This window comes from Leopardus geoffroyi, chromosome B4 (genome assembly GCF_018350155.1).
Source record: "Leopardus geoffroyi isolate Oge1 chromosome B4, O.geoffroyi_Oge1_pat1.0, whole genome shotgun sequence".
NCBI classification, from domain to species: domain Eukaryota; kingdom Metazoa; phylum Chordata; class Mammalia; order Carnivora; family Felidae; genus Leopardus; species Leopardus geoffroyi.
The window spans coordinates 111,007,134-111,020,022 of NC_059341.1; the positions used below are offsets into that span (position 1 = coordinate 111,007,134).

Genomic DNA, 12,889 nt, shown 5'->3' on the forward strand with positions numbered 1-12,889 from the left:
TTCCCACCCCCCATCAACCCTCAGTTTGTTCTCAGATTTTAGGAGTCTCTTATGCTTTGGCTCTCTCCCACTCTAACCACTTTTTTTTTTTCCCCTTCCCCTCCCCCATGGGTTTCTGTTAAGTTTCTCAGGATCCACATAAGAGTGAAACCATATGGTATCTGTCTTTCTCTGTATGGCTTATTTCACTTAGCATCACACTCTCCAGTTCCATCCACGTTGCTACGAAGGGCCATATTTCATTCTTTCTCATTGCCATGTAGTACTCCATTGTGTATATAAACCACAATTTCTTTATCCATTCATCAGTTGATGGACACTGAGGCTCTTTCCATAATTTGGCTATTGTTGAGAGTGCTGCTATAAACATTGGGGTACAAGTGCCCCTATGCATCAGTACTCCTGTATCCCTTGGGTAAATTTCTAGCAGTGCTACTGCTGGGCCATAGGGTAGGTCTATTTTTAATTTTTTGAGGAACCTCCACACTGTTTTCCAGAGTGGCTGCACCAGTTTGCATTCCCACCAACAGTGCAAGAGGGTTCCCGTTTCTCCACATCCTCTCCAGCATCTATAGTCTCCTGATTTGTTCATTTTGGCCACTCTGACTGGCGTGAGGTGATATCTGAATGTGGTTTTGATTTGTATTTCCCTGATAAGGAGCGACGTTGAGCATCTTTTCATGTGCCTGTTGGCCATCCCGATGTCTTCTTTAGAGAAGTGTCTATTCATGTTTTCTGCCCATTTCTTCACTGGATTATTTGTTTTTCGGGTGTGGAGTTTGGTGAGCTCTTTATAGATTTTGGATACTAGCCCTTTGTCTGATATGTCATTTGCAAATATCTTTTCCCATTCCGTTGGTTGCCTTTTAGTTTTGTTGGTTGTTTCCTTTGCTGTGCAGAAGCTTTTTATCTTCATGAGGTCCCAGTAGTTCATTTTTGCTTTTAATTCCCTTGCCTTTGGGGACGTGTCAAGCCAGAAATTGCTACGACTCAGATCGGAGAGGTCTTTTACTGCTTTCTTCTCTAGGGTTTTGATGGTTTCCTGTCTCACATTCAGGTCCTTTATCCATTTTGAGTTTATTTTTGTGAATGGTGTGAGAAAGTGGTCTAGTTTCAACCTTCTGCATGTTGCTGTCCAGTTCTCCCAGCACCATTTGTTAAAGAGGCTGTCTTTTTTCCATTGGATGTTCTTTCCTGCTTTGTTAAAGATTAGTTGGCCATACGTTTGTGGGTCTAGTACTGGGGTTTCTATTCTATTCCATTGATCTGTGTGTCTGTTTTTGTACCAATACCATGCTGTCTTGATGATGACAGCTTTGTAGTAGAGGCTAAAGTCTGGGATTGTGATGCCTCCTGCTTTGGTCTTCTTCTTCAAAATTACTTTGGCTATTCGGGGCCTTTTGTGGTTCCATATGAATTTTAGGATTGCTTGTTCTAGCTTTGAGAAGAATGCTGGTGCAATTTTGATGGGGATTGCATTGAATGTGTAGATAGCTTTGGGTAGTATTGACATTTTGACAATATTTATTCTTCCAATCCATGAGCACGGAATGTTTTTCCCTTTCTTTATATCTTCTTCAGTTTCCTTCATAAGCTTTCTATAGTTTTAAGCATACAGATTATGTACATCTTTGGTTAGATTAATTCCTAGGTATTTTATGCTTCTTGGTGCAATTGTGAATGGGATCAGTTTCTTTATTTGTCTTTCTGTTGCTTCATTATTAGTGTATAAGAATGCAACTGATTTCTGTACATTGATTTTGTATCCTGCAACTTTGCTAAATTCATGTATCAGTTCTAGCAGACTTTTGGTGGAGTCTATCGGATTTTCCATGTGTAATACCCTGTCATCTGCAAAAAGCGAAAGCTTGACTTCATCTTTGCCAATTTTGATGTCTTTGATTTCCTTTTGTTGTCTGATTGTTGACGCTAGAACTTCCTGCACTATGTTAAACAACAGTGGTGAGAGTGGACGTCCCTGTCGTGTTCCTGATCTCAGGGAAAAAGCTCTCAGTTTTTCCCCATTGAGGATGATGTTAGCTGTGGGCTTTTCATAAATAGCTTTTATGATGTTTAAGTATGTTCCTTCTATCCCGACTTTCTCGAGGGTTTTTATTAAGAAAGTTTGCTGAATTTTGTCAAATGCCTTTTCTGCATCAATTGACAGGATCATATGGTTCTTATCTTTTCTTTTATTAATGTGATGTATCACATTGGTTTGTGAATGTTGAACCAGCCCTGCATCCCAGGAATGAATCCCACTTGATCATGGTGAATAATTCTTTTTATATGTTGTTGAATTCGATTTGCTAGTATCTTATAGAGAATTTTTGCATCCATATTCATCAGGGATATTGGCCTGTAGTCTCTTTTTTTACTGGGTCTCTGTCTGGTTTAGGAATCAAAGTAATACTAGCTTCATAGAATGAGTCTGGAAGTTTTCCTTCCCTTTCTATTTCTTGGAACAGCTTGAGGATAGGTATTATCTCTGCTTTAAATGTCTGGTAGAACTCCCCCGGGAAGCCGTCAGGTCCTGGACTCTTATTTGTTGGGAGATTTTTGATAACTGATTCAATTTCTTCGCTGCTTTCTATTTCCTCCTGATTGATTTTTGGAAGAGTGTGGGTGTTTAGGAATTTGTCCATTTCTTCCAGGTTGTCCAGTTTGTTGGCATATAATTTTTCATAGTATTCCCTGATAATTGCTTGTATCTCTGAGGGATTGGTCTTAATAATTCCATTTTCATTCATGATTTTATCTATTTGGGCCATCTCCCTTTTCTTTTTGAGAAGCCTGGCTAGAGGTTTATCAATTTTGTTTATTTTTTCAAAAAACCAACTCTTGGTTTCATTGATCTGCTCTACAGCTTTTTTAGGTTCTATATTGTGTATTTCTGCTCTGATATTTAAATTATTTCTCTTCTTCTGCTGGGTTTGGGGTGTCTTTGCTGTTCTGCTTCTATTTCCTTTAGGTGTGCTGTTAGATTTTGTATCTGGGATTTTTCTTGTTTCTTGAGATAGGCCTGGATTGCAATGTATTTTCCTCTCAGGACTGCCTTCGCTGCATCCCAAAGCGTTTGGATTGTTGTATTTTCATTTTCGTTTCCATATATTTTTTAATTTCTTCTCTAATGCCTGGTTGACCCATTCATTCTTTAGTAGGGTGTTCTTTATAAACTCCATGCTTTTGGAGGTTTTCCAGACTCTTTCCTGTGGTTGATTTCAAGCTTCATAGCATTGTGGTCTGAAAGTATGAATGGTATGATCTCAATTCTTGTATACTTATGAAGGGCTGTTTTGTGACCCAGTATGTGATCTATCTTGGGGAATGTTCCATGTGCACTCGAGAAGAAAGTATATTCTGTTGCTTTGGGATGCAGAGTTCTAAATATATCTGTCAAGTCCATCTGATCCAATGTATCATTCAGGGCCCTTGTTTCTTTATTGACCATGTGTCTAGATGATCTATTCATTTCTGTAAGTGGAGTGTTAAAGTCCCCTGCAATTACCACATTCTCTCAATAAGGTTGTTTATGTTTGTGAGTAATTGTTTTATATACTTGGGGGCTCCTGTATCTGGTGCATAGATATTTATAATTGTTAGCTCTCCCTGAGGGATAGATCCTGTAATTATTATATAATGCCCTTCTTCATCTCTTGTTACAGCCTTTAATTTAAAGTCTAGTTTGTCTGATATAAGTATGGCTACTCCAACTTTCTTTTGACTTCCAGTAGCATGATTAATAGTTCTCCATCCCCTCACTTTCAATCTGAAGGTGTCCTCAGGTCTAAAATGAGTCTCTTTTAGACAGCAAATAGATGGTTCTTGTTTTTTTATCCATTCTGATACCCTATGTCTTTTGGTTGGCACATTTAGTCCATTTGCATTCAGTGTTATAGAAAGATATGGGTTTAGAGTCATTGTGATGTCTGTAGGTTTCATGCTTGTAGCGATATCTCTGGTACTTTGTCTCACAGGATCCCCCTTAGGATCTCTTGTAAGGCTGGTTTAGTGGTGACGAATTCCTTCAGTTTTTGTTTGTTTGGGAAGACCTTTATCTCTCCTTCTATTCTAAATGACAGACTTGCTGGATAAAGGATTCTCGGCTGCATATTTTTTCTGTTCATCACATTGAAGATTTCCTGCCATTCCTTTCTGGCCTGCCAAGTTTCAGTAGAGAGATCAGTCACGAGTCTTATTGGTCTCCCTTTATATGTTAGAGCACGTTTATCCCTAGCTGCTTTCAGAATTTTCTCTTTATCCTTGTATTTTGCCAGTTTCACTATGATGTGTCGTGCAGAAGATCGATTCAAGTTACGTCTGAAGGGAGTTCTCTGTGCCTCTTGGATTTCAGTGCCTTTTTCCTCCCCAGATCAGGGAAGTTCTCAGCTATGATTTCTTCAAGTACCCCTTCAGCACCTTTCCCTCTCTCTTCCTCCTCTGGGATACCAATTATGCATATATTATTTCTCTTTAGTGCATCACTTAGTTCTCTAATTTTCCCCTCATACTCCTGGATTTTTTTATCTCTCTTTTTCTCCGGTTCCTCTTTTTCCATAATTTTATCTTCTAGTTCATCTATTTTCTCCTCTGCCTCTTCAATCCAAGCTGTGGTCATCTCCATTTTATTTTGCAGTTCATTAATAGCATTTTTTAGCTCCTCCTGGCTGTTCCTTAGTCCCTTGATCTCTGTAGCAATAGATTCTCTGCTGTCCTGTATACTGTTTTCAAGCCCAGCGATTAATTTTATGACTATTACTCTAAATTCACTTTCTGTTATATTGTTTAAATCCTTTTTGATCAGTTCATTAGCAGTCGTTATTTCCTGGAGGTTCTTTTGAGGGGAATTCTTCCGTTTCGTCATTTTGGATAGTCCCTGGAGTGGTGCGGGACTGCGGGACACTTCCCCTGTGGTGTCTTGAATAACTTGTGTTGGTGGGCGGGGCCGCAGTCAGACCTGATGTCTGCCCCCAGCCCACTGCTGGGGCCACAGTCAGACTGGTGTGTAGCTTCTCTTCCCCTTTCCTAGGGGTGGGATTCACTGTGGGGTGGCGTGGTCCGTCTGGGCTACTTGCATACTGCCAGGCTTGTGGTGCTGAGGATCTGGCATATTAGCTGGGGTGGGTAGGCAAGGTGCACAGGGGCAGGAGGGGCAGTCTCAGCTAGCTTATCTTTTGATGATCTGCTATGGGAGGGGCCCTGCAGCACCGGGAGGGAGTCACACCCACTACCGCTGCCAGAGGGATGGATCCGCAGAAGGACAGCATTGGGTGTTTCACAGTGCAAGCAAGTTACCTGGCGGGAACTGGTTCCCTTTGGGATTTCGGCTGGGGGGTGGGCGAGGGAGATGGCCCTGGTGAGCGCCTCAGGAGCTCAACAACTCTCCTTCCTGTTTTCCTCCAGCCTTCCAGCTTTCTAAGCAGAGCTGTTAACTTATAACCTTCCAGATGTCAAGTTCCTCTTGCTGTCAGAACACACTCCGTCTGGCTCCTCCGCTTTTGCCAGCCAGACTGGAGCCTCTGTTTGGCCGGCGGGCTGCCCCTCCGCCCCAGCTGCCTCCCACCAGTCCATGAAGCACACACCACCTCGCCGCCCTTCCTACCCTCTTCCGTGGGCCTCTCTCTGCGCTTGGCTCCAGAGAATCCTTTCTACTAGTCTTCTGGCGGTTTTCTGGGTTATTTAGGCAGGTGTAGGTGGAATCTGTCTAAGTGATCAGCAGGACACTGTGAGCCCAGCGTCCTCCTACACCGCCATCTTCCCGAGCTAAAATTTTTAAAAATAGCTAGGATAATATTTTATGTGGTTTTGACCTATGTTTTATTCTTAAATCGGCTTTAATTTTGTCTTACAGTAAAACTTTTCTGGTTAAGTGAACCTTACAGTTTGTAAAGAAATTCAGCAACTTCACATAAAATTTGATTTCTTGCCAGTAGAGACTATCATAATAAAGTTTTCTGTTCTCTAAGAAAGTTTTTGCTTTTGTATTATCCTCTGTGTAGTATTTAGTGAGTTTTTGGCTTAATATATTCAGGTGTATACATTACAAAGTTATTTTTCATAAAACAACTAGACAGTATCATTTTGAGAGTTCACCGTTTAAACTGTGCTGGTAAACATTTAATTCTTATATTTCCTTTTGAAGAGCTAGCCAGCAGTTATATAAATGCTGGCATTGGTATAGATGGGGGATATAGGCTTTGGAAGGAATCTTTTGGTCTAATTTGATCAGTGCTATTATATTTTTATTTTATTTTATATTTTATTTTATATTTTTATTTTTAGAGAGCACACAAGAGTGGGGGGAGGGACAGAGTGGAGCAGAGAAAGAGAACCTTAGGTAGGCTCCACCCCTCAGTGCAGAGCCTAATGCAGGACTTGATCCCACAACTCTGGTATCATGACCTGAGCTGAAATCAGGAGTCGGACACTCAACCAACTGAGCCACCCAGGTGCCCCTATTTTTTTTTTTTTTTTTAATTTGTGTGTTAAAGAGGAGTTAAAAGTCAAATGTTCTTCCTCTGCTGTTGATTCTTCATTATATTTAGGAGAGGAAATTGCCTTGTTTTGGGACTAAGGAAATAGGAAAACATAGCTTATAAAGCTATATTTTATGTTTGTGTTATCCTTGGAGCATTCATTTCATTATTTTATTGCTAGTTTCAACAGTAAATACAGCAATTAGTTTGTGTGCCCTGAAGGACCATGGTACTTTAATGATGATGATTGTTTTTTTCCTTTCAGGAGAGAAGCCACAAGTCTTACCGTCCCTTAACAGTATTGACATTTCGCTTAAATTATCTGTTTAGTGAGCTGAAACCAATGTCATATCATCTCCTAAATATGATTTTTCATGCTGTGGTTAGTGTGATATTTCTTAAAGTCTGCAAACTTTTTCTGGACAACAGGAGTAGTGTCATCGCTTCTTTACTTTTTGCAGTGCACCCAATACACACAGAAGCAGTAAGTAAAACTGTGAATCAATTTTTTTTCTTTTTCTTTTTTTTTTTTTTAGCAGAGCCTACATAATGATTATAATGGTATATGTTTTTAAGAAAAAATTTAACTGTGGCTTTAAATCAAATATTGAAGATTTTTTAATTAGTATAAGTCTTAACTTTCTAGGCTACATAAAATTTTTAAATTTAAAAGAAGTTTTGAAACAAGCATTTATTATTTAAGGGTATAAGATATAATTTCTCAAGATTAGTAATGTAAAATATAAATGAATATAGGTCTTTTTTGCTAATTTTTTTATGAATATAGATTTAAAATATTTGTCAACTTGGCATTGTGTTTCAAAGGATAGGAAATATTTAGTAAGGCAAATTTAAGTAAAGGATGAAAATATATCAAAATATATGTAAACATAAACACATCCTAACAAATGATGATACTCAGTACTTTCATGTTGTCTCTTGCCATGTGTTTCAAAATTGTTAGCTGTCTCTGCTGTTGCCAATATGTCTGTCAGCCAGTACCTCCTAAGACATACTTAAACTATAACTTTATTTTTCTTGAAAACCGTGAAACCCCAAAACTGCACACAACAGAGCAAAGAGGACTCTGTTCGATTGCTTTGTTATGAGCTTTTGGTTGTAAGCAAAAATGTGTATGTTTAAACTCCAAGTGTTTGAATGTCTGTGTGTATTAGAAGGGGTGTGTGTGTCTCTCACTGTCTTGAACCTTTTTATGTCTAATTGAACAGATATTTTTCCATATGTTTATAAAAATGATAGGTTGTTTTAAATTCTACAGTGAATTCAGAGTACTTTTTTTTCTTTTTTTAATTTTTTATTTATTTAAAAAAATTTTTTTAAGTGTTTATTTTTGAGACAGACAGAGCATGAGCCAGGGAGGGGCAGAGAGAGAGGGAGACACAGCATCCGAAGCAGGCTCCAGGCTTGGAGCTGTCAGCACAGAGCCCGATGCGGGGCTTGAACTCATAGACCATGAGATCATGACCTGAGCCAAAGTTGATGCTTAACCAACTGAACCACCCAGGTGTCACAAGAGTACTTTGTTTTTAAGTTTATTTATTTATTTATTTTTAATTTTTTTTTTTTTCCAACGTTTATTTATTTTTGGGACAGAGAGAGACAGAGCATGAACGGGGGGGGGGGGGGGGGGGGGGGGCAGAGAGAGAGGGAGACACAGAATCGGAAACAGGCTCCAGGCTCTGAGCCATCAGCCCAGAGCCTGACGCGGGGCTCGAACTCACGGACCGCGAGATCGTGACCTGGCTGAAGTCGGACGCTTAACCAACTGCGCCACCCAGGCGCCCCAAGAACACCTGTATTTTAAGAAAATATGTAAGGTCTTAGGTTTTTTGTTTTTTTTTAATTAAGACCTACTCTAGGTATTGTACTAATATTATGTAAGATGTTACTGTTGATGGAAGCTGGGTAAACCGTACACAGGACTTCTCTGTATCTATTTTTGCAATTCCCTGTGGGTCTGTAATTATTTCAAAATAGTGATGATGATAGAACTATTGTAGAGTCACTGGAAAATATATTTTTATGGAAGATACACAGATTCACCACACGAGGGCACTCAAAGAATGTCTAAGAAACTGAAATATGCTTGAAAAATTATGGCAACTTAATTTCTAAAGTGCTGTTCCTATTATATATGGTAGTTAAATTTTCAAGAGGTTCTTCATTAATATGAACTCCTCTCCCTTTCCCTTTTTAGGTAACTGGTGTTGTAGGAAGAGCAGAACTTTTGTCATCTATCTTTTTTCTAGCTGCATTTTTGTCATATACCAAATCAAAAGGACCAGATAATTCCATAGGTAAGTGTCTAACATTTAATTTTTTTTTTCTATAGATATAAAACTTGCTAAGTAATTTTTATTTACTCTATTTGTTATAAAATATATGCCACACTTGGGTTTATCTTTATATATTATACTATTTCAGCACGTATGGACATACAAACATGATATGCAACATTGTCAATAGTAAAAATTATTTTTGTATGCAGTTTATATTTTATCATGACTAACAGATTCTGTATTTAATTTAACTTAAAAAATTTACCCTAGAGTATAGGAGTTTTAGAGTCATTCCTAGTTCCATTTCTTGTTACCTATCAAAGATACAAGTACTAATACTTCAGTTGTCTTTCTGTAATAACACCTGTGAAGGCCATGAATTGTATTGTTTAGATAAAGTTGAAAGCCTATTAGAATATAACTTTTATTAGGTGTTGATCATAGTTTAGCTATTTATGGAGTCCCTACCATGTGGCCCACCCTGGAAAATGCTTTGTACACATTAGCTCATTAATCCTAGTTATTATGCCAGGTATTATCAGAAAACAAGTTCCAGGCAATAAAATGATTTGTGTGAACAGTAGACCTGAAAGAGGTTTTACATAATAGTAACCTGTATTTGGTTGATCTAAACTTTAACTCTAATTTTTTTTTCCCTACATCATTGGAGAACTTTCTCACTATAAACCCAAAGTACTGATGATAAGGGGCCTAATTTTACATTAACGGAAACTAAGTTTCAACAAATAAGTGATTTAGCCAAACACCTTTAGTGTTGTCTTAGATTTGTAATATAGGTAGGTTTCTATCTCCATTTCCTGGAATGGAGTTCCTGGTATACAGTAGGTGTTCAGTATATACTTGTTGAGCAAATGACCAAGTCAGCGATTAAATTATAATTAAAAATTGCCGAACCTGCTTTGGACCTCTCTCTGTCCTCTTAACTCCCATAGTCCTATTCCACATTACATAATTTTATACTTGAGACCATAAACAGATTTGTCATCATCTTTTGTATTCACTATTTAACATATGTGTCCTTGCAAAGGTTTCCAATTTGTAATTATTTGATCACTTTAAATTCTAGGTTATTCATGACCCACACCCATTTTGAAAGCATGATCCACCTCAGGGCCTTTGCTTCTTTCTGTTACTTTGGGTTTCTGCTCAGATGCCATTAGCAGCACCACTCATCTTCCCATTCCTTTCTATTTCCCTTCACCTTCTGTTTTTCTTTATTAACACTTAGATCGTCAGTTAACAAATAAATCTTGTTTATATGACTATTATCTTTCTCCTCCACAAAATGTAGTAGATACTTAAAATAACTATTTGAATATATGTGATTGCTAAAGGTTTGTATCTTTATACATGTAAAATTCAGTTTAGAAACCTATATTTTGAAATTGGAATGAATTTTAATGATTGAAATGGATTCTGTATTTATACGTGTATATTTTTAAGTGTTGTTAGTGTATCTAGCAGGGGGACTTGTTTTGGACAAAATTACACATGGTTAACTTTAACCCCAGAGATCTATTTATAAAATCAAAGTATGTGTTCATACAGTAATGTAATCACCAAAAGTTGAAGAACTGAAGTGACTAGTTTCAATAAAGCTTTTGCCTTTATTAGAGCTGTTAGTTGCTGAGATTGAATCCAGCATTACAGAATGCAGCTGTTTGCTTTCTGTCTTGGAGTGGAATTACAAACTAGGAGAAGCTCTGAATTTAATGTCAGAAGAACCAAGTTAAAGTCCTGATATCTTTATTGTGCATGACTGTTTTTTGCACCTCTAAAATTCTTTCTTCATCTTAAAAATGCACATGATTACATCTTCCCTTATATCACAGTAGAGTGATTTTGAGACTCAAATAATATATGCTAAACTGGTTATACAAGCCATTTGATATATTGTTTTAAATATCTTTTCAAGGCCGTTATTTCCCACTAATTTTTATTATATTCATACCCTTCCATTCATACTATTCTCTGTATCATTCATTTGCTAAGCTTATTCCCTCCTCCTCTCTCTGCATGCATACCTCTTCCCTAGTTTTTCTATGTATATATCTTCAAGGTTCAACTTTAGGTTCAGCTTGTTTTGTAAATAATCATCTACTGATTTCTTTCCTGTATGAATTTCTTACGGAATTTAGCATTATGTTTCATTCCTTGGTATAATGTACTTTTGTATTGATGGTTTTGATCTGACTAGAATATGAGATTTTTTTTTTTTTTTTTTTTTAGGAAAGGAATACTGTTTTACTGGGTATCTCCAATAGTGTTTGAAGGTTTTTTGAGTTATTTTCCTTTCAGTAATTTTAATCAGTAGAGTATTTTAAAGTTGAAAACAATTTCAAAAATAAATGAATTTCTGTAGTAAGCCCAACAACAAAAGAAGATATATCAAACTCCTGAATTATTTTTCTATTTATACTTGGATTTAAGTCAATTATTTGAGATTTTGCTCTGATTAATGTTCTTAATAAATAAACCTGAGGTCACACAATTATACTGCAATATGCTTTTTTACCTTGAAAAGAATTGGAGGTCATATTTTACAGTAGGAAAACTTAAGCTCAGAAAACTTGTTCAAAGTCATAAAGCAAGTTAGTAGATATGGAATTATTCTCAAAATTCATTCTTCTTGAATCAAATTATTACTACTAACTAGTTGATATTGCTTAAAGTTGATGAAGTAGGTTTTCTATTTAAGTAGGACTTATGAATATTCTATTGATAGTATTTTTAAGTATATATATATATATATATATATGTACATATATATGTGTGTGTATATATATCCTGAGAGAGAGTGCAAGAAGGGGAGGGGCAGAGAGAGAGAGAGGAACACTACCAGCACAGCCCAATGCAGGGCTCGAACCCACAAAGCCATGAGATCATGACCTGAACTGAAACCAAGAGTTTGACACTTAACTGACTGAGCCACCTAGGTGCCCTCTAATGCAGATTTTTTAAAAGAATAGTATTAATTTAAATTCTATTTATCTGTTTCAGTTTTTATACTCTTTAAAATAAGAATGTTATTGTACTTTGCTTAGTAGTTTTCAGTTTGAAGTTTTTAATAAATGACAGATATAATAAAACATATAGATGTCTGTGTAATAATTTAAAGAATTTGCCTTCATTTCACATACATGGTTCATTAATCACAACACTCCAGCCTTTAAGCTTCCCTTCTCCAATTTGGCCACCCTACCTTTGTTTTAAAAATTAGTATTTCAGGGCGCCTGGGTGGCTAAGTCGGTTAAGTATTTGACTCTTGATTTCAGCTCAGGTCATGATCTCAGGGTTCCTGAGATTGAGCCCAGCTTTGGGCTCTGTGCTGACAGCAGGGAGCCTGCTTGGGATTCTCTCCCCGCCCCTCCCTGTGTGCGTGCATGCATGCGTGCATGCTGTCTCTCTCTCTCAAACTAAATAAACTTTTTAAAAACATTTCATTAGATAATTTTCCTCTCTACAAAAATTTTTTAGTTTAAGTTATACATTTCGATGTTTTGTTTTGGGTATATAAAATCACAACATTTAAATACATTTTGAAATATGAAGTATAGGTTAATGGGAAATAACACAAATGTGAATATAGAATCATGAGTTTTTTAGTAATGTCTAGCAGTTGTATAACTTAAAATATTCATTTATGATACTATAAAATTGTTTTGTGTAGTTTATATTTTTCTGTTCTTAAATTGCAGTATGGACTCCAATTGCTTTGACAGTGGTTTTAGTTGCTGTTGCAACATTGTGTAAAGAACAAGGAATAACAGTTGTGGGAATTTGCTGTGTGTATGAAGTATTTATTGCCCAAGGGGTAAGGAGAAATACAATTTTTATTGTTATCTTTTATCCTATTTGAATTTGATGATAATAAACTTGGTTTCTAAATGTGTCATTATAAATTATTCTCTTTACCAATAATGTTACCAAAAATTTGCAAGAAACTGGCATATTTTGTCCTCGTAGCCACTGAAAATTACTTAACATTTTATAACTCCTTTAGTTTTTTAAGACTGTTGTTTCAGTTTCAATAATGGAATCATTAGGTAATTTGAAATGTACACAGTAATACCGTCCAATATGATTCATTAT

At 36.8% G+C, this 12,889-nt stretch overlaps 1 protein-coding gene across 4 annotated transcripts in view; it reads left to right on the plus strand.

The window, feature by feature from the left end:
• Positions 1-12,889, plus strand: part of TMTC3 (transmembrane O-mannosyltransferase targeting cadherins 3) — a 59,669-nt gene that overhangs the window by 13,892 nt on the left and 32,888 nt on the right. For all 4 annotated transcript variants that reach the window (XR_006709190.1, XR_006709191.1, XR_006709192.1 and 1 more), the window contains exons 3-5: positions 6,742-6,960; positions 8,695-8,794; positions 12,496-12,611. Coding sequence is in view for 1 of the 4 variants with exons in the window: in XM_045465236.1 (XP_045321192.1) it covers positions 6,742-6,960; positions 8,695-8,794; positions 12,496-12,611 (435 nt within the window). In the remaining 3 variants the exon portion in view is untranslated. The remainder of the gene's footprint in view (positions 1-6,741; positions 6,961-8,694; positions 8,795-12,495; positions 12,612-12,889) is intronic.